The sequence below is a fragment of the Eulemur rufifrons genome, chromosome 1, assembly GCF_041146395.1.
Source record: "Eulemur rufifrons isolate Redbay chromosome 1, OSU_ERuf_1, whole genome shotgun sequence".
NCBI classification, from domain to species: Eukaryota; Metazoa; Chordata; class Mammalia; order Primates; family Lemuridae; genus Eulemur; species Eulemur rufifrons.
The window spans coordinates 60,544,603-60,566,861 of NC_090983.1; the positions used below are offsets into that span (position 1 = coordinate 60,544,603).

General features: G+C 35.8%; 1 protein-coding gene across 3 annotated transcripts in view; it reads left to right on the forward strand.

Moving 5' to 3' along the window:
• SLC38A11 (solute carrier family 38 member 11) overlaps positions 1-17,890 on the forward strand; it is a 55,397-nt gene extending 37,507 nt beyond the window's left edge. For all 3 annotated transcript variants that reach the window (XM_069471975.1, XM_069471964.1, XM_069471970.1), the window contains 4 exons: positions 500-661; positions 4,038-4,150; positions 6,996-7,127; positions 17,597-17,890. In XM_069471975.1, the coding sequence (XP_069328076.1) occupies positions 500-661; positions 4,038-4,150; positions 6,996-7,127; positions 17,597-17,890 (701 nt within the window). The remainder of the gene's footprint in view (positions 1-499; positions 662-4,037; positions 4,151-6,995; positions 7,128-17,596) is intronic.
• Positions 17,891-22,259: the final 4,369 nt, after the last annotated feature.

Below are 22,259 nucleotides of genomic sequence, written 5' to 3' on the forward strand. Positions count from 1 at the left end.
AATTTGGAGAAATCTATTTCTTATGCAGAAAACTCATTATAGTCATCTTGTTTCTTAACTTGGAAATCTAGCAAGTGTTAGGAACTTCTTCAAACCCTTGTACACAAAGTATTATAGTATAAATTGGCCAGATGTCTAAAACTATTATGTCCCAGATGGCAAAGGAAGCCATGGACTAAAAATTATGGTGATGTTTAGATTTTCCTTAAGATGGAAAGAACCATTAGCAAAAGCAAAATGGGAGAGAAGTTTGAACTGGCCTGGTTTATATCAAAAGTGACATGAAGAGACCATGTAAGTGTAAATGTGAATGAACTTTCTCATTTCCAGAGCTATCAGAAAAATTATTTTCTGACATATTTAGTAAATTAATATATTTAAACTTCCATTCATTGGCATCTACAGTAAGTAGCACACATCTCTGAATTTTCAGAACTAAAAAAGAAAACCTTGGTGCTTGCTTTAATAATGCTTGTTTTGTTTTGTTTTTGGATTGCAGCATTTATTTGCCACCATAACTCCTTCTTAGTTTACAGTTCTTTAGAAGAACCCACCGTAGCTAAGTGGTCCCGCATCATCCATATATCCATCGTGGTTTCCATGTTTATCTGTATACTCTTTGCTACATGTGGATACCTGACATTTACTGGCTTCACCCAAGGTAAAAATGAGAGATTCAGTCATGTTATATTTTGGTGTTCATGTGGATTGGTACAAGTGTACCCAGTGTTCTCATCATAAGTATGCCCAGTGTTCTATTTCAAAGGATCAGTCTCTTCCACTCATTCTCTCCTCTACACTGCTGACTTTCTGCTGTCCGTGTTCCCTATTTTTTTCCTTCTTAAGCTGCCAAACTTAGTTCTGTAGTCCATACTCTCTCCTTCCATGCTTTCCCTTCCAAGCATGTGAATCCTGGCTTTCCTCCATACTACTCCCCTGCAGCTTCACTTTCAAAGGTACCAGTGGCCTCCCAGTCTCCAAAAACTAATAACCTTCTTGGTTCTGATTCTCCTGAATCTCTCTGAATCCCTTAACAAAACTGAACTTCCTTTCTTTGCTCAAATTTTCTTCCCTTAGAGGAATAAGCACTACTATATTATCATTGTTATTCTTTACCTCTGTTAATAATTTTTTTCTTTCTTTTCTCTCTCTTTGCCCTCTCTAATCCCCCACTCCACCCCCACCCCACCCCACCCAGATAACTGGTTCAGGCATGTGGCTTGCTTTTCTCTCAACAAATTCTCCAGACACTTTCATTGTTTTAGTTCTAACCCAGACCTTTCTTTTCATCTCTAGCCTGATGCCTGCAGGACATTTCTATTCAACTGTCCCATTCTTACCTTAATCACAACTCATCATCTTTTCCATAAAACCAGCCCTTTCCCCCCCTCCCTTCAAAATTACTTCTTTTTTCTTATGTTCACCCAGGCCCAACAACTAAGTAGTCATCTCTTCGACTTCCTTTGCCCCTTACATTCAATCATCTGTGTAGTGTAATATTCAGAGCAGTCTGACAGTAGGCTGAATGCTGTGATTCATGTACTTCATAGCTCCTGCAGGTCTATGATCTCATTGACCTTCAAACAACCCTTTGAAGGGAAGTGGAATAACTAGTTTTACCCCTGATTAAAACACAAAGAGGTGAAGCAACTTGCCCGTGCTGGCTGATGACAAACTAGAAAACAAGTCTTCTGACTCCTAAGTCCAGTATTTTTTCCATTTTCTTTCTACCGCTCCCATTTTGGTCAAGCATCGCCCACTAAAAGCTGTTCCTTAGCCTTCAACTCCTCTTAGCTTAGTTTTCTGAAGACACTGGGGTGCTCTCGGGAGAATGCCTGCCTTGTTTTGAACAGAGGTTACCAGTCACTATGATTGTAGGCAGATATTTCTCAGGAAGTAAAAATGGCTTCAAAAATAATGATTAATATAATTCCAATGCAGTCAAAAATATAACGCATGCGTGTGCCATTAGAGTGCAGTAATAAAGTAACCTCGAAAGTCCTGATAAGAATTGTATTCCAAAACATTACCATGTATCACTATTGCTACATTGTTTATAAAAACGAATGTCTCAGGGGCTCCAGTCCATACAGGACCTTGGTTTTTAAATGCCTTCTCTGTATGACATAAATCTTTCTTGTTAGTTCCACCTTCCTGGTGTTTTTATCAGTGGTGATTGCTCGGATGTAATTAAATCTTATATAACAAAGCTGACAGGTGTTGATATTGTTGTTGTTGTTGTTGTTTTCCCTGAGCTATAATTCCCTAAAGTACACTTAGATTTAAGCTGGAATAAGCTGGCATTGTTTCTCTAGAACATTTCTCCTTAGGCAAATCTGGTCTTATTTGTGCAAACTGCATGTTTCTTTTCTTATCCCTTTCAGTAGACAAATTTCAGCTTGTGAGGCAGAGGGAACTCTGGATTCTTCTTGACATTCCCAGTGACTTCTGAAAAGATGTAGGGCCCATTTCTTAGCAGAGGTTAGTGAACAGGGAGCTTCCGTCCTTTTTTCTCAGAGTGCTGGAATGTTTTCAATCAACCTTGAAGCAGGTCTCTGCCACCTTTGCTTTGTGGTTTAATCTCCTTCTGCCCGAAAGGGACATTGTAAAGTAATGTACATTTGTTCCAGTTGATGGGGGGAAGGGAAAGTCACTTAAAGTAAATCCTGGGAGGAAGCAGGTCATTTAGGGTAGTTAGCATTTTAATGGAAAAAAGTACAGAAGTATTATGATTTTGTTTTTTTCTTTTTAAACAGTGTAGTAGTGGGTGATTTTAATCTAATTTTGATTCGGTTTAGTTTTAAAAAGGTGACCACAATTTTAAAATGTAAGCATATTATATTCAGGAAATAAACAGGCCCAAATACTCTGTTTCAGCGTTGGTAAATGTTTTTTTGCTGACATGAGTTCTTTGCCCAGTTACATCCCTGTATTTCTTCATAGATAGCTAAGAAAATATAGTCTCCAGATAAGAATTGTTTTAAGGTTTATATGATCCATCATTAAGTTTGAAACTAATTAAATTTAATGTTCTTTCTGGAAAATAACCATATTTTCAGAGTTTTGAATCAGTGCATTTACACTTGGGCTCATCAGATGATGTGAAAAACAATATATGCTTGGCATTCCTTGCAGTGGCCCCAAGTTTGTGATCAAACCCTATAGCATGATATACAGGAAATTCAGCTCCCCAGATGTACTGGTCTACTCTTCCTTTCAGAATTGTTCTTGATCTAAGAATAGCATTTCAAAAGGAAATTTGTTTATTTTAACAGACTTTTTTTTTTTAAATAATGAAGTCATTTACTCACCAGAAACAAAGACCAGAAGCAAGTTTACAAAGCCAATGCACAAGAATTTAGGGAGTTGATTCTGATGTAAGAAGACAATGGATAAAGTATTTTTCAGAAGTTGATACAAATTTGAGGTAAACCTGCCAAAAACAAACAATGAGAATAAGAGAAAAAAACTATTAGTGATGGATTTATCTTGAAGTGGAACACGTACTGGTTTAAAATCAATGAATAATTACATCATTATTGAATGCAAAAATTTACATTTAGCCTGGCAATCTGTTGTTCTTTTAGTTAAAGGAAATGAAGTTTATGGAGATTCACTTATGTACAGTCATTTGTTGCTTAATGACAGGGACACATTCTGAAGAATGCATCATTAGGCCATTTCATCCTTCTGTGAACATCATGGAGTGTACTTACACAAACCTAGGTGGTATAGCCTACTACACACCTAGGCTGCATGGTATAACCTATTGCTCATAGGTAACAAACCTGTACAGTATGTCACAGTGCTAGTAGTGTAGGCAATTGGAACACAATGGTAAGTATTTGTGTATCTAAATATATCTAAACATAGAAAACATACAGTAAAAATACAGACATTACAATCTTATGGGACCACAGTCTTCTATGGGGTCCCTTAGGTGATGCATGACTATAGCAAATATCTAATATTTCATTTATTAGTTATCTCAAATATACAGTATCTAGTAAATAAACTTATTTTATATTATTTTCTAGGAGACTTATTTGAAAATTATTGCAGAAGTGATAACCTGGTAACATTTGGGAGGTTTTGTTATGGCGTCACTGTCCTGTTGACGTATCCAATGGAATGCTTTGTGACTAGAGAGGTGAGTACAGCTCCTTCTCAACACTTTATCCAGGTGATCTCTCTATTACATTTTATTTAGGAAGATTTATAAATAATTCAATTTGGCAAATTCCCAAGTACATAACAAGTGGTATCATTTATAAAATTTTCTTTTTCAGAGTTTAAAGATGAATTTATATTCAGATGTTTACGAGATAATTTTTCAAAAGTTGGATTTGAAAATTAAGTTTGTTAGTTTGGTTTAGATTACCATAAGCACAAATATTTATACAACTGCATTCCACAGTGAATGTGAGCCTTTAATAACAGCCAAACTAAGGTTGTTGGGGTTTTTTTTAAATAGCATTCTCATAAAGAAACTAAGGATCAAGGTTCAGAACATGTTTTACAAAACTGTCTTTTTGCTGAGATGTTCTATAAGTCAACATGTACTAAGGACACCACAGATCAGATTTGAATTGATTTTGTTGTTTCTGGAAAACTGAAGTATCTTATATTCCATGGAGAACCAATATTGAACTTAAGCCTTCAGTTTTACAGATATATTTTATTTACGTATTTACATAAATATATTTATTTATGTTTTTATATAACAAAAATAATACAGGTAATTTAAATATATAGTATGTTATTTATATCTAAATATATTTCATTTAAAAGTCAGCTCTAAATCATGTTATATAGACCATGTGGATTTGTGGAGAAAGATTAGCTGAAAGCAAATTAATTCTTTTAGTGCACAATTGGATAACATAGCTTGTCAGGAATCCCTTCTGCTGTCAGCTAAATACCCACTGGCCCAGTTCGCAGTACAACATGATCCTCCTTCACAGCAGTTCTTTCAGGAATCACACTGAAAAGGGCTTAGTCTTAGGATCTATTCGAAGAGGCTGTTTACACAGCACACCATGTGAATGGGTGTAATGTGTGAAGTGAAATGTCTACAGAGCTTTAAATACACTAAGGAATTGGCAGGCTTCTTGAGGCAGGCCAGTGCTTACCTTCAGCCAGCGCCAGGGATGAGGAACTGCTCAGGAAAATGGAAGAGGGAAATGTTCAGCACTGGGCATGTCCTTCACACAATTAGCACTTCTCACTTAGAAAGGTACAATTCACAGGCCAGTTCTCTATCTTGACTATAAGGGAGAAGTAGACTGAATTAAGGTTACTTTATGAAGATTTTTTTCAACATTTAAGAGCCAGTGCTAACTACTGTTAGATGCAGGAAATGGTATTATAGTTTCTGCCCAGTACGTTAGGTTCAAATCTGGTCTTAGATCAACAAGAACAAATGGTACATTCTCATGTGGTTTCTGGTAAACTGCCTGTGGACGGTCTGAGTCACTTCACCTGCACAACTTCTGTCTTTAGTACTTGAAACTTGAATTTCCTTTCTAGCTGCCGTGACAGGAAGACAGAATAAAATCAAGATCTCTGCCACAGTAGCAAATACTTGTCAGAGAATGCTGTATATGCCTTTCCCAATCACTTCTTTCTCTTTGTCTTCTTTCTACACACACACACACACACACACACACACAAATATACAGTTGACCTGAACGTAATGGAAACTATTTCTATTCATAGGTAAATTAGCGAGCCATATACAAGGGTGCCAAAAAGGCTATCTACTATTAATAAACATCTCTCACTTGCCTACCTCATTAAGTGATTTTTCACTCTCACAATTATATCATAGAGGCATCTATAAGAATGGATTTTAAATAAGCTGATACTTGGAAAGACATTACAAATTGTAAGCAGTAAAAGTTATTAGTATAACCTTTAATGTATTAGCAGAGTCATGGCAGTATCTGATCTATGGGGAATGTTTCATACCTAGGCAGCAAAGCTTGGAGAGCTGCCTTCTTTATGATCTGCCAGCATCTGACCCTCTGCTGTCATTTCCAACTCATGTCTCACTGTCCCTTGCACAGGGCCACCACCCTATTCAGACTGCCTCCTCCTCCTCCTCCGTAGGTATCGTTCGTGTTCTTACCTCTTTGCTCTTTTGCACACTGTTCCCTCAGCCTATAATTCTGCTCCAAGTGCTACTCATGTGTCAAGCCCCACCTCAAACCAAGGTAGGTCAAGCACATTTCAGGAGTGCCGTGGAGGAGATTACTCTAAAGGAGAAAGGTCTGAATACCTAAAGCTCCTTTTAGTTCTAAACCCTCTTTGATCTTTTTGGTCCTGTCATAAATTTTGATGTCTTATTTGTTTTTTTAGATTGGTTTTATATCTCCAATTATTCATTCTGAGAATAAGAATCATCTCCTAGACATTTTATCTTTGTAAACTATATCATAGTATGGGACACATTAAGTTGTTAACTGTTGATTGATTTCTTGATCTGAGTATTAATAGAAAATAATGATGAACTCTTCTTCATTTTTTTGAGGAAAGGCAATATGAAGTGGACCTAAATTGTAACAAATAGGATTTAGTTTATAAAGAATTAATTTCCTGTTAGTAAAGGATATTACACATTCAGTATTATTACAGGAAATGGGGTAAACACTTCCTTAGAGGCCATTCAAATAATCTAAACAGTGTCTACTTTGTTTTGTAATAATAGTAACCTTGTTGGACTCAAGGAAAAAGAATAAGGTAAATTTCCAAGGTCTCTTATACTTGAGAAATGTATGTATTCAAACACTGGTATGCCATACTATGAGTCTGTAATGTAATTCACTAATGGTGCAACAAAGAATACCTGTTATTGATAAAAAGTAGAACATTCCTAGTGACTTGAGATTTGATTAATTGCCTTACTGGTAGTATTTTATACAGTCCTAAATGCTTTTATGAAACATTCTCAAATAATCCTGAGTCCCTTTCAAAATAATCTGTTTATTTGGCAGGTAATTGCCAATGTGTTTTTTGGTGGAAATCTTTCATCAGTTTTCCATGTGGTTATAACGGTGGTTATCATTACTATAGCCATGCTTGTGTCATTGCTGATTGACTGCCTTGGAATAGTTTTGGAACTCAATGTAAGTACATGTAAAGATTTACTCCATTCTAAAATTCGCTTTAAAAAATAATGTTTATATTTAACATAAGATGTCTTTTTCTTAACACAAGTGTCACTTTCTGAAGTGGAATGAAAATGTGCTTGTAATACAAGAGTAAATACTTGTAATGATGATATGTGTACTTTATAAGACTATATATTTCTAAATCAGTGGTTCTCAAATGGGGGCAGTTTTGCTCTTCCTTTCCCAAGAGGCATTTGACAATGTCTGCAGACATTTTTGGTTGTCACAACTGGGTAGGTGTGCTACTGGCACCCAGGGGATAGAGGCCAGGGATACTGCTGAACATCCCACAGCACAGGACAGGCTCCCCACAACAAAGAATGATCTGATCCAAAATGTCGATAGTGCTGAGGTTGAGAAACCCTGCTTTAGAGCACTTTTGCATATCTTATTTACTATAATACATAGATATTACTAAAAATAACTATAAAGTAAGTGAATCTGGAATTTTCTTTGCTGAGTAAAAATATGTCTACTGAGATTCATGAAAAATATGGAAGAAATAGAGTTATATCCATATTGCACATCCACTTACTAGGGCCCAATTTCTTCTTCTTTAAATATTTTTTTCTCTCTCCAGACCTTTATTTTGGAACCTGTACTGCCGCCACCTAAATCTAAGTCCTCATCATATCACATCTAAAAATTAATCCTGGCTTATTTTGCTTCAACTATTACATTGAAGCAAAAAAGTTCTTTCATTTTATTAGCATCCTACTTAAAAACCTCCACTTTTTTTAAACAAGTAAGTAAAAACTCCATTGCTGAATAAGCCATATCAATTTTTAATACTATCCTTTGCTTATCTGTTTTTTATTTCCTATTGTGTTTATTTTCCTTTCATTTCTGTCCAAATCTACAAGACTTCAAGGTCTAGTGCAACTTTTAACTCATTTATGCATTGATCATACATTTAACTGAGTAATTGCTATGTACCACACAATAGAATTTAATGATAGAAGGAAGTCAGAAAGGATCTATGCTTTCTCACAAATAAACATAAAGGTTCAACTGCTAAACAGGTGACAAATAAGACAGAGGGAAGTGAATGGGCTCCCAGAATACATTTTTAAGACAAGATTGATCCAATTTGGTGACAGATTCAATTGGGAAAATGAGGAAATAGAGGGACACATTAAGAATGTCTCCTGGCTGGGCGCGGTAGCTCACTCCTGTAATCCTAGCACTCTGGGAGGCTGAGGCAGGAGGATTGCTCGAGGTTAGGAGTTCAAGACCATCCTGAGCAAGAGAGAGACCCCATCTCTACTAAAAACAGAAAGAAATTAGCTGGACAACTAAAAATATATAGAAAAAATTAGCTGAGCATGGTGGCGCATGCCTATAGTCCCAGCTACTTGGGAGGCTGAGGCAGTAGGATTGCTTGAGCCCAGGAGTTTGAGGTTGCTGTGAGCTAAGTTGATGCCACGACACTCTAGCCCGGGCAAGAGTGAGACTCTGTCTCAAAAAAAAAAAAAGAATGACTCCTTGATTCAGATCTAGGCTTTGTAGTCAAAGTACCAAAAAACAAACAAACAAAAACCTCCGTGGTTCTGTTCTGTGGAACTAGGATGATGGTGCCATTTGGTGAGACGAGAATGGAAGTGGATCTACCCCTTAAGTTTCCCCTTCTATCAATACAGTCCTTACAGAATATCTAATCAGACTCGCTCACCACTTAGCATTTCTTAATTATGCACTAGAAGGAGGGCAGACTTTTACAGGTGGGATTCTGAATCATCATTTACTCATTTTGTTGAGAATTGAGGCAGGCATCAAGGTGTTATTGTCAGTGCCCAAGTCACTATTTCCTCCAGATGCCATTTTGATTTGACATTCCAGATAAAGGCAGTAGGAGATTCAGTCAGGGACATACTATTGGGAATTTTCTCGTAAATGGAAAGTGGGAAGTAGTTAGCTTTCCAAAACCTCAGAGGACTATGGAATTATCTATTCCACCACAATGGAAAGAAAGCTCATAGGAGAGGTGAACAAATGTCAAAGGTAACTTTTACCTTCTTCCAAATTTTGCACAAACCAAAGGCCAATAGGACCATTTGAAATCATTTCATGTACTAACCTTTATTTGTGTAAATGGATCACTGCTAGTGAATGCACTAAATTGATTTGTGTATTATTTCATATCATGTACCGTTTGAGCTGTCCATAAGATTGCCTTACCTACCAAATTGTAAGCTATTTGAAGACAAGAGTATTTAACCACCTTCCCCAATCTCGACGATATCTAGTACAGAGCTAAGAACACAGTGCTCCAATTACTGCCTGGTTGATTGTCCCTCGGGATAACAGTTCAGGACCTTTTTCTGTCAATAAACATTCCTGGACATAAGAGATGTTCTTTAATGTAGTGCCAGGAAATTAAGTGTTACAAAAAGTGTTGGTGTTGACAGTAGTAATTTTTCACTTATGCTATGGAGATGATCAACATAATGATTTCTGGCCCTGTTTTTTTCTTGCTTTATGAAATTTCTCATTTGAGTCCATAAGTTTGTTTGCTTTTAATATTGTAGGATTTTGTTATGAAAGAAAAAATGTTCATCATCTGCCTGATTCACTACATCTTGATAGCCTAACAAATTTTTTATTCCCTTTAAGTTAACCAAGCACATACATACTGCTCATTTTTCAGGAATGATACATTTTTTGTAAACTTAACCATTACTTTCTGTAAAGTTAATTGCTAATCTCCATGACAATGGAAAACAAAATTGTAAGCATACAATCACATGAACTATTTTCTATTATACTTACACTGAAAACTTTTTGTGGTTAGGACAGAATTCTAGTATTACAATCAGAGAAGAATACTTTGTAAGCATCTATTACAAAGTCAAGTTCTGAGCTGTCTATGGTAGAGTATTTTAAAAATTTAAAACATGATTCTAGATCCTTAAATTTAAACATTCATGGAAAAACAATTAAAGAAATGTGCTAAGTTGTCTGTTATGATCTAATAACCCAAGACAATTACACTACTTTTAAAGTACTTTGTAAGAATTAATAAATCTCAGGTCTCCATTCTCTGTCAGACCACCTGAAAATACGTGTTTTCCTAATCAATAAAAGTCTTCTGGTATGCACAAAAACATATTGAGGCCTCTACTCAGCTCCTTTTTATGTGGACACTTACCATGCTTAATAGAGCCAAATCAAGCATCATTTATGTCAATAACTAACACATGTGGATTATGTAACAAATTAGAAGTAACTAAAGCATATTGTGTTCCAATTCATAGTGATAATGTGACCTAACGAGTATTGAGTACTTAACCTGTGCCAAGTACTTGGCATGCATTATTTCCCTTTATACATACTAACTTTACAGATAAAGAAACTGAGGCACAGAGTGATTAAATAGTCTGAGGTTATACTAGTTATGAGTAGAAAAATCAAGGTTTGAACATAGGGATTTGGACCCTAAAGCCCACATTCTTAATCATTATACTACTCTGAGATTTCCTAAACGTAAGGGTTTAAATTATGTAAAATAATTATGCTCATTTCTCGATCCATTTTTTTTGTTGTTGTTGGTAAAAGTTTTATTCTACATTACGATTTATGAATGCAGATAAAATAAATAAAAAGGTGGATGTGAAAAGTATTTTTTTTTATTTCAGCTTATTATGGGGGTACAAAAGTTCAGGTTACATATATTGCCCGTGCCCCCCCATCCCCCCGAGTCTGAGCTTCAAGTGTGCCCATTCCCCAGACAGTGCTCATCGCACTCATCACATAGGTATGCACCCATCTCCTCCCACATCCCCCCCAGTCAGAACTTCAAGCGTGACCATTCCCCAGGTTGATCCATTTTTTAAGCTAAAAATCTATGCATTGAGTTTATCTGTAAGTAAGGTTAAGAGTAATCCATGATACACGTAGATAAACTTTCACAATGGGTTAAAATAAATACCAAGAAATGAAATAAAATGGAACTCAAACTTTTTTGTCTCAATAATTTTTAGTTAATAACTTTCATGTTAGTTAATAATTTCAGTATTTTAGGAATTTAGTTAATAGCTTTTATCTCAGACAATAATTGTAGTACTTTAGGAGTTCTTTTTTATTGTGGCTTCTGAATCATCACTAAGTAGACCAATGACCTTCACAGATGAGATGTGCATTAGAATCAGATCTTGCAAAGTTAGGGAAATATTGTCATTTGGTATAACTAAATAAGATAGGCTAAAATGATTTGGGTTTATGTTAGTTAGTCAATAAAAAAAAAAAAAACATGTAGAACTTGCCTCTTATTTTGTTGTTTTCATGACAGTAGACAATAATGAAATATTTTTCCAAAGCAGATGCACCCTTAGTTTTAAAGAATTCATTTTAGAAGCAAATAAAACAAAAATAAGTACCATTTTTAGTAGTAAGAATTTGGCACTTTGACAATAATGTTGCTGTTAGAGAAAGAGGCATCTGCATTAACTGGGCCCCATGGGTTTCTACTTGCAGCAGTGTTTGAAAAAAAAAAAAAAAATGAAGCAGCTGGTACCTGTGGCTAGCATAACCAGCCCAACAAGCATTGTGTGCAGCTTACAGTGGAAGGAAGAAAGCAGGCCAAACAACCAGCAAAAGCCCAGATGGAGAAATACAACCATCAGGGTGAGCTAGCCACAATCCAAGCTGCCAAAGATCTCCTGAGCTTGAGAGAGTTTCTCTTTAGAGTATAAAAATGAAATTCATGGCTCCAAATTAATTACAAAGTGGAAATTTAAAAGATGTGTAAGTATTCTCTTATTTAGTTTTCAGCCTCCTTGCATCATTTAAGAGCTTTCTATTCAAGTAGAAGAATTCAGTCACTTTTCCAACCTGTATTGCCAGTAAAAATCTTCAACACGCTCTATTCTTTCTCTACTACAAACTGCAAAATGCCCTGGCATCAAAAGTGCTATTATCAATGATTAGTGCTTTCCTGCCTTTATAAATGAGACTATATTTTATTGTCTTTTTAATAAGCAGTTATGGTTTTACATCCTGTCAAGCAATTTCAAAAATTATTTTTCAATAATTTCAAAAATTATTCCAAAGCCAGTTGTGTACCCTCAAGCAAGTCTACATTAAATAGATCAAATAAGCTGGACTAATTTATACGGAATATATCAGATAGAATTGCACTATCATTTTCCTGATGATCTTGACTTTTAGCAACAACCTCTAGTAAAACTGAGCTTTTAAATATCGAGAAAGTAACTGGTATCTAAACAAGATACTCAACTGGACTTCTAGTACAAATATGAACTATATAGTTTTCCCTCTAATTGCTACTTTCTCAACTCTTAAGAATTATAACATAAACAGAACACCCATTGCTTTGCACTGCTGAGCAAGTTAGATTTGGAAGAGGACCAAAAGGCTGACTGATGACAGCTTCTTAGCCTCAGCTGGGGCAGTTTTCATCCTGATAACACCTTCACTATCTGTAGTTCCAGATGTGTTGGCCTCATGTGTTTGTCCTAACAAAGAGATGAGACTAAACACACACACACACACACACACACACACACACAAAGTATACATATATTTGTGTTTGAGTTACTTTTGTTGTTTTCATAAATTGTTTTTTTCTTTTTCTTTTATTTATTTTTTTAAATTTTTTACTTTTTACCTGGAGCCACGCCCAAGAAGCCTTGAGCAAGTGGACTACATAAATTCTTATTTCAAAGAAAACAAAGGGTAATACTTTTTTGTTATAAATACAGAATGAGTTCTACAGTATTTTCCATAACTTAAAAAGCATTGTCAATTCCAAGTATCATGATAGAGTCTGTGGAATCCATAATTCATTTAATTCCAGCCACATGACAACTAATCTTTTATTTATTGTGTACCTTTGTACATATGCATTTGTATTCAGGTGCAATAAATGGCAAAAGTATATTGTCCATATATGTTACATTACAATGCACTTTTGGTACCTCTTATTATTTTCTCATTCTTATATATCTTACTGTGGAAATATTTTCCATGTAGTGTGGTCCCTACTATTCTTTCCCAAATTTTTAAATACTGCCTGGCTAGTCTGATTTCATGTTACCCTTAACTTCTATTTCTCTGGACCTTTTTGTTTCTGTAAAAATAGAAAATAGTTATATTACTAGAATCATATTTGTAATATTTCCAGTGTGTAAATGGTGCTTAGTGTAAAACAAACAGTAATTTTATTAACTAGTGATATTAAAAAATAGTTATTTTAAAGGTATTTTTAAAGTATAGTTTGTTATTTTACATAATTCAAATTTATTTTGCTGTGATTTTCCCTGGGGAAAATATACCAAAATAATATGTCAAAAAGCTTAAACCATAGGTTATTGTTGCATAGGGTTTCATTATACTATTCTTTCTTCTTTTATGTATACTTATAAATTTACATAAATTTTAATATATAGTAAAATATATTTGTAGAAAAATTACATTTATTTATAAACCAATATCACATTTGTTATTTTTTCACATTTGTTATTGACTGTTTAAAAAACTTGCATCTTATGATTTAAGAGTATAACATTTATAATATATCACATTAACAGAAAGGAAGATAAAAAACCACATGAGTGTCTCACTTGAGGCAGAAAAAACATTTGACAAAGTTCAGCATCCTTTCTTGACAAAGATTCTAACTGTTTAAGTATAGAGGGAACATTTCTCAACATGACAAAGGCCATTTATGAAAAACTCACAACTAACACCATAATCAATGGGGAAAAACTAAAGGTTTTTTCACTAAGATCCAGTACAAGGCAGGGTTATCCACTCTCACCATGTCTATTCAACGTGGTACTGGAAGTACTAGTAAAAGCAACCAGACAAGAAAAAGAAGTAAAAGACATCCAAACTGGAAAGGAAGAAGTAAAATTATCTCTATTTACAGATGACATGATCTTATATGTAGAAAACTCCAAAGATTCTGCAAAATAAGTATTAAAACTAATAAATTAACTCAGTAAAGGATACAAAGTCAACATACAAAAATCAGTGGCATTTCTATACATAAGTAGCAACCTAGCTGAAAAAGAAATCAAGAGAACAATCCCATTTATGATAGCATCAAAGAAAATTAAAATACAATACTTACAAATAATTTTAATCAAGGAGAGAAAAGATTTATACACCGAAAACTATAAAACACTGATGAAAGAAATTGAAGAAGACACAAATAAATGGAAGACATAAATAAATGGAAGGATATCCTGTGTACATGGATTGGAAGAATAAATATTGTCAAAATGTCCAAAGTACCCAAAGTAATATACAGTTTCAATCCACTCCCCATCAAAATTCTAATGGCATTCTTCACAGAAATAGAAAAAAACAGTCCTAAAATTCATGTGGAACTACAAAAGACCCAAATAGCCAAAGTGATACTGAGAAAGAAAAGCAAAGTTGGAAGAATCACCACTTCCTGATTTAAAATTATATTACAAAGCTATAGTAATCAAAACAGTATGGTACTGGCATAAAAATAGAAACATAGGCCAATGGAACATAATACAGAGTTCAGAAATGAATTCAAACATACACAATCAACTAATTTTTGGTAAGAGTACCAAGAAGACACAATGAGGAAAGGATAGTCTCTTCAATAAATGGTGCTGGGAAAACTGGATTTCCACATGTAAAAGAATGAAAGTGGACCCTTATCTTACACCATACACAAAAATCACTTAAAATGGATAAAAAATCTAAATTTAAGACCGGAAACTATAAAACTCCTAGAAGAGAACATAGGAGGAAAAGCTCCTTGACATTAGCCCTGGCAATGATTTTTTGGATATCATACCAAATGCTCAGACTACAAAAGCAAAAATAAATAAATGGGACTATATCAAACTAAAAAGCTTTTGCAGAGAAAAGGAAACAATCAATAAAATGAAAAGGCAACCTACAGACTGGGAAAAATATTTGCAAACCATCTAACTGATAAGGGATTAATATCCAAAATTTATAAAGAACTCTTAAACTCAATAGCAGAAAAACAAATAACTCAATTAAAAAATTTGCAAAGGACTTGAATAGACATTTCTCCCAACAAGACATGAAAATGGCCACCACAATATATGAAAAGGTGTTTCAACATCATTAATCATCAGGAAAATTAAAATCACTAGGAGACAACACTTCACATCCTTTAGGATGGCTGTGATCAAAAGAACAAGAGATAACAGTTGTTGACAAGGATGGGAAGGTAGATTGGTACAGCCATTAAGGAAAACAGTAGGAAGAGTCCTAAAGAAATTAAAAGTAGAACTACTACCCTTTTTGCCCTTCCTTTTGCTCTTCCTTTGCTGTGACAATGGATCCAGTCGTCATCTCTGGCGTATGTATGATGCTCTGCAAACCCATGTCTTGCTCTTGCCCTATAATCCTATCTTTTTCTTCTCAATAAACCTCATTTTCATGCTTGCCTTAAAAAAAACAAACGAACGAACGAACAAACTACTATATGTCCCAGAAATTCCTATTCTGCATATATACCCAAAGGAGGTGAAATCACCACCTCATAAAGATATTTGGATGTTCATTTCAGCATTATTCACAGTAGTAAAGATATGGAAAAAACCAAAGGTTCATCTTTAGATGAATGGATAAAGAAAATGTGGGGTTTTGTGTGTGTGTGTGTGTGTGTATAATATATCATTATTCAGCCTTAAAAAAGGAGATTCTGCCATTTGCCACAACATGGATAGACCTGGAGAACATTATGTTAAGGATATAAGCCTGACACAGAAAGAAAAATATTGCATAATCTCACTTATATGTGAAATATATTTTTTAAAAGGTCAAATATACAGAGAGAGAGAATAAAACTGATTACCACAGGAGGTGGGCAGAGGGAAGAAATGGAGAGATGCAGGTCAAAGGATCCAAAGTAGTAGATATGTAGGATGAACGAGTCTAGAAATCTAATGTACAAAATGAGGACTATAATTAATAAAATTGTATTGTATTTGAGATTTTTGTTAAGTAGATTTTAGCTGCTCTCATTACAAGAAAAGTAACTATGTGAGATGACAGAAATGTTAATTTGCTTCAATACAGTAACCATTTTACTATCTATATGTATGACATCAGGTAAACCTCAAATATACACAATACAATTTATTTTTAAAAATCTTATGTTTTATGTTTTAAGAGAATAACATTTGTCATAAATTTTAATGTATTTTATTAATATGTTATATTTTTAATATATAATATAATTGACATTTAACATAATTAGAATAATATATTACCTAAAATGCATTAAAGTTTAACAGTTTTATCATTTGCCATGTTTCTAGTGAGAATTAGATTAAAGAGGTAAGTCTCTTCCTTGGAAGTCAATCACTCTTGGTATTTTCATAACAGACAACTCTTGTACTCATTCATTTTCCATCTGACATTCCCCCTTAGGTAGAGTTTATCCATAGCTGTGGGGGAAGGTGAATGAGTTATATCCTTTATCTCTGCTGTCAGTTTTCTAGGTAATTAATGTGTTTAGTTTTGTTTGAAAGAGGATTTAGAAGTGTTATTTCATGTTCAGTGCCCTTAGGGTTATAGTTTTGTTCCTTACACAGACAGGCACTACGTCCATGCAAGCTCAAGGAAATGGGAAAGACAGTATGTGCCCACACAATTTTCCAAAAGTTCCCAATTGTACCTAAATGACAAATAGGCCACTCAAGTTTGCAGGGCATAGTAAATATACAGTAATTTTAAATGAGTAAAGGAAATATGATGTAACTGAAAATATGGGAAATTTCAAGAGTTAGCCAGAAGTCAGTCTTACTATTTGCTTTATTTTTCTATATTATTTTCTGATCATCTTTTCTTAAGTCCAATATACTATTATACTATTTTATTATTTTCACTTATAAATATACCATTGGAAAAGGAAAAAAACCTATTTCCAAGTCTTTCTTTTTTTTTTTTTTTTTTTTTTGAGACAGAGTCTCACTCTGTTGCCCAGGCTAGAGTGAGTGCCGTGGCGTCAGCCCAGCTCACAGCAACCTCAAACTCCTGGGCTTAAGCGATCCTACTGCCTCAGCCTCCCGAGTAGCTAGGACTACAGGCATGCGCCACCATGCCCGGCTAATTTTTTGTATATATATATTTTAGTTGTCCATATAATTTCTTTCTATTTTTAGTAAAGACGGGGTCTCACTCTTGTTCAGGCTGGTCTTGAACTCCTGACCTCGAGCGATCCACCCGCCTCGGCTTCCCAGAGTGCTAGGATTACAGGCGTGAGCCACCGCGCCCGGCCCCAAGTCTTTCTTATAATTATTTTTCTTTTCCTTTGATTCAACTGACCTTATCCAACGTTTAACATGTAAAATGAAAAATACATTTTGTAAATGTTTCAAAAAGCTGTTCAAAGAATGCTTCCATCCGATAACATTATCTTATTTCTTGTTTTCAACACACAGGGTGTGCTCTGTGCAGCTCCCCTAATTTTTATCATTCCATCGGCTTGTTATTTGAAACTGTCTGAAGAACCGAGGACACACTCAGATAAGATTATATCCTGTGTCATGCTTCCCATTGGTGCTGTGGTGATGGTTTTTGGATTCGTCATGGCTATCATAAATCCTCAAGACTGCACCCATGGCCAGGAAATGTTCTACTGCTTTCCTGACAATTTCTCCCTCACAAATACCTCAGATTCTCATTTTCAACTGACGACGCAACTTTCAACTTTAAATATCAGTATCTTTCGATGAGTTGACTGCTTTAGAAAATATATGTTTTCTTTGTCTTCTACACTACATAATAACATTTACACATGTTTTAGTCTCTATTTATATTATAAAATTATCATTTTGGCATTTATGAAGACTTGCTTTTCTTTACTCTTTAGTGCAATATAAAAGGTAAGAAAAGAAAATTGAATGTATTTTACCTTAAACTAGGACAAAATAAATGTTTTTTTCTAATGACTGCACTACACTAATCCTAATTGAAGAAGGAAAAAGTGGAGCCTTTAGCATTTGCTGTCATGACCCCAAAGCATTACTCCTTTATTTAATATTTGAGCCAATATATTTTGCTCCAAAGCAAGTAGGTGATTGTGGGTTGCAATTTCGTGGATGTGTCCTTTAGGAGAAAAAAAAACTTATTTAACATCTGTGGAATAATGACAAGGGAAACCAAAAACTATTAAAAAGAATAGCTATCCCAAGGGCAAAGAGAAGCTCTCCGTTATAATTTCAGTAGCATCCTTTGTTTAGAGTGTAGTAGATCCCTGTAGAAAAGAGCAAAGACCTCCCCATGTGAAGAAGCATGGATAATACACTGGATGTGCAGAGCAAGGCGTGTGGGCAAAGTTACCTCTCAACTTTTGATGCTCTGGGAATAAAATAGTAATGCCCTTATAAGGCAGAAAACTCACACACACACAGTTCTAAGGCAAAAGCCTAAGAAGGCAGTTATGCATCAGATTTGGACCTGTTGAATTTGAAGTACCATCAGGAATATACAATCAGAAGCTGAACTTGGAGGCTGGAAACTTGCAAGAAGAATCAGGACTACAGAAGGGGCATTCTCACTCCTCTGGGAGGTCCTCAGAGAGATTTTGGGGAGCCCTTGTTCACGGGGTTCTTTGGAAGCCGACACTGCGATGGAGTTTGTGGTAATAGGAGAGAGGGGAGAAAGCAGGACTGGGAGGGAAAGTGGAACTGCATGCAGGCTGACAAAGCCTAGGCCAACCCCACTGGGTGGCTGGTGCATATGTGACCCATCAGAGTTCTCCCTGTTCGGAGGAACTACCCGGGTTTTAACACTGCTGCCTCCCTCAGTCACTGGGTGAGGACACCTGGGGAAGGATGAGCCCATGGGCTCAGCAGCTCTTTGCAGCTGGGCAAACTCTGAAGGAACTGAGAGCTGGAGGCTGTCTGCTGATAGCCGGGGCCCCACACACTTCCTCCTAGGGGGCATCCAGGAGACAGCTGTGCCCACCACAGATGCCCTCGGTTTTTAATGAAGATTTCTTTATGCCTTTTAGTGAGGATTTCATGTCTTCAGGTCTACGGCAATCTTTAAAAAGTAACAAATGAAAATTTGGGGCCATCTGGACAGCTTCTTTATATCAAGTATCACCCGAGAGTATATTTCTCACCTTTCCATTTGTATTTCAACCAGGCTGACCATCTGTAGTACAGTATATTAATTGTTGCCAAGTAATGAGAAAAATATCGCAAGCAGAGTTAATACATATATAATGTGTTTATACAAATTACAGGCAAAAAAAATTCCACAGGAAGTGCATGAAGGATAGGTAGTTTGAATAAAGTGGTAAGAGCTGAGTCATCGCGTGACTCACAGTGAGAAAGGCCCGTTGAACACAAAGGAACCTGCTGGCAGAACCACGCTCAGGATAGGAGTGGTGATTTTTTTTCAGTAAAAGATCATCCGTGCCACTAAATTAATTTCCATTCTGTTGATTGTATAGCTTTTCTGTATTTAACTTGTAAATTTGTTTTTTATAGTTAAGAGTCATAAGGTTAAGCAGTTAGTGACTATTTTTAGATGGGCACATTTAGGTAAAATAATAATAAAAATGCTTCATTGCATACTGAGGGAACGTGAGAAATTTTTGCAGCAGTTCATCGTTACTCAAGACTGAGAAACACTGACCTACATAGCTTTTAGATAAAGTCATGAGAGATGAGATTTCCAAGAGTGTACAAAAAGAAGCACGTCAAGGGTAACGTAATTTAGCACTTAACCAACTCTTATCTTGTACTTTGGTATTGCTTCAGATGTGTTAACCTTGACTCTTCAAGGAGATGAAAACCTCCCAGTAGGAACTGAGTGCAGCATTAATACCTGATGAATCTTTGTTGGTTTATTTGTTTGTTTTTAATCAGCCATAGATAAAGACTGCATTTGACCCTGTTAATAGCTGCATGGATTGCCACATCTTTCAAATTATAATTGAAGAAATCTTAGGAATTCACATTTATTTTGCAAAAATACTTGTATGTTTACTTTGCCATCATGCAAAACTGGAAGAACTACCCCCCCACACTTAGTCTATGTTCTGTCTCAATTTAATATATTTCCACTGAAATTCCTTCTTTCTCTGCTGCTTGTTGCTCTTAACAAAGCAACTTGAAGATTTTACACAAGTTTTGAAACTGTCACTACATTTAGACTTATAAACTGCTTCCAAATTTTAAAAAGATGGTGGTGGGCAGCAATACTATCTTTATACATAAATGGGAACATCTATCAATACATTTTCTTTAAGGATATAAACTGGGCCAGGTGGGGTGGCTCATGCCTATAATCCTAGCACTCTGGGAGGCCGAGGTGGGTGGATCGCTTGAGGTCAGGAGTTCAAGACCAGCCTGAGCAAGAGCGAGACCCCGTCTCTACTAAAAATAGAAAGAAATTATCTGGCCAACTAAAATATATATAGAAAAAATTAGCCAGGCATGGTGGCACATGCCTGTAGTCCCAGCTACTTGGGAGGCTGAGGCAGGAGGATTGCTTGAGCCTAGGAGTTTGAGGTTGCTGTGAACTAGGCTGACGCCACAGCACTCACTCTAGCCCGGGCAACAGAGTGAGACTCTGTCTCAAAAAAAAAAAAAAAGAATATAAACTGAATGGCATTTGTATAATTTATGAATTGGGTCCTTGCCCACTTCACTTATTATGGAATCTTTAATCTCAATACCAACTTGAACTACCTTCAAAAATCAGAACGTGCAAACTGCCTTGGTTTGGACTGTTTCCAGTGATGCCAGGCAATAATTGTTGCCTCTTATCTTTCCTAAAAGGAGACTAAATCTAAGTCATCAAACTAAGAAAATTCCAACTAGCCCTCTGCTGAAGTCATGTACACATCTGCTTAATTAAAGATACATTTATTGGACAGGAACAGTCCTCTTTCTGGTTTATCTGCTGTGCCTCTGCTTAGAAAATGAGTAATAGCCTGTTTTTTGAGTAGAGGTGGCTACTGATTGGACCAGGTGTTGTCAGGTCATCCAAGAGTGGCTCAAGCACGGACCAGAGAGTGACCATGAGATAGGGTACCTATAAATGCTGTACTGACTGTGGCAAGATAATATTAAATAACTAATTAGATATACCAATCAGATAAGCTCTTTTAAACATTTATCCTTATTCTCAAAAGTGGATAAAGAATTTTCCAGGATCATAGAGCAAATATGACAGGTGGACCAGAGACACATAAACCAGGAGAGAAAGAGCACAGTCATTCTTTAGGGCAATGGTTCTTAAACTTGAGGCTGTGTCAGAGTCACCTCCACGGCTTGTTAAAACTCAGATTGTGGGGCCTCACCCCCAGAGTTTCTGTTTCAGTACTCTGGAGTGGGATCTGAGAATTTGCATTTCTGAAAAGTTCTCAGGTGATGCTGATGCTGTTGGTTTAGTGACTATATTTGAATAAGTTTGGAATTTGAACATAAGAAAGTGCTCAGTGGGACCATCTGTTTGAAGGGTGGGGCAAAATACAAGCAAGATGTAGTAATATGATGCTGGAGCTCAGGGAAGAAACTGAGGCTCGAGACATAGGAGGGAGAGCAATTGTCACATATCAAATGGATGTTCCCTTTGTCACACTGAAAAATCATCTAGAGACACTTACAGAGGGAAGAGAAGAAACTAAAACAGTAAGATTAGTGAAGAGTAATGGTGAGGGAGAGGGAAGGAGAATTCAGAACAAAGGAGAAAACAGAGATTACCACCTAAAGTCAACACAGCTGTGGTGTGTGTTACGCTGAGGGCTGGATTGGAGCCTGCTGGCATTCACGGAAAATCGCCTGAGCTTCAGAGCTCTCAACATGAGAAGGGAGAAAATATAACGGTTCCTCAAAAGTACACCAAGTCTTCTAAGGATTAAACTTTCAAAAGAAGGGCCTACTTGGAAAATTGCATAGAGAACGTGAGTAAGACTGGATTATGAACAATGTTCTTGAGAACAACATGCAGATAAAGAATTCATGCGGCTGTATTTTATAAGATGCTTTATTATTCTATTAATGTTTACTCCTCAAGAATGAAGATAAGCAATATATTTAGCTTTGGCATTTTTATTATATTATTCATTTATAGGAATATGTAATT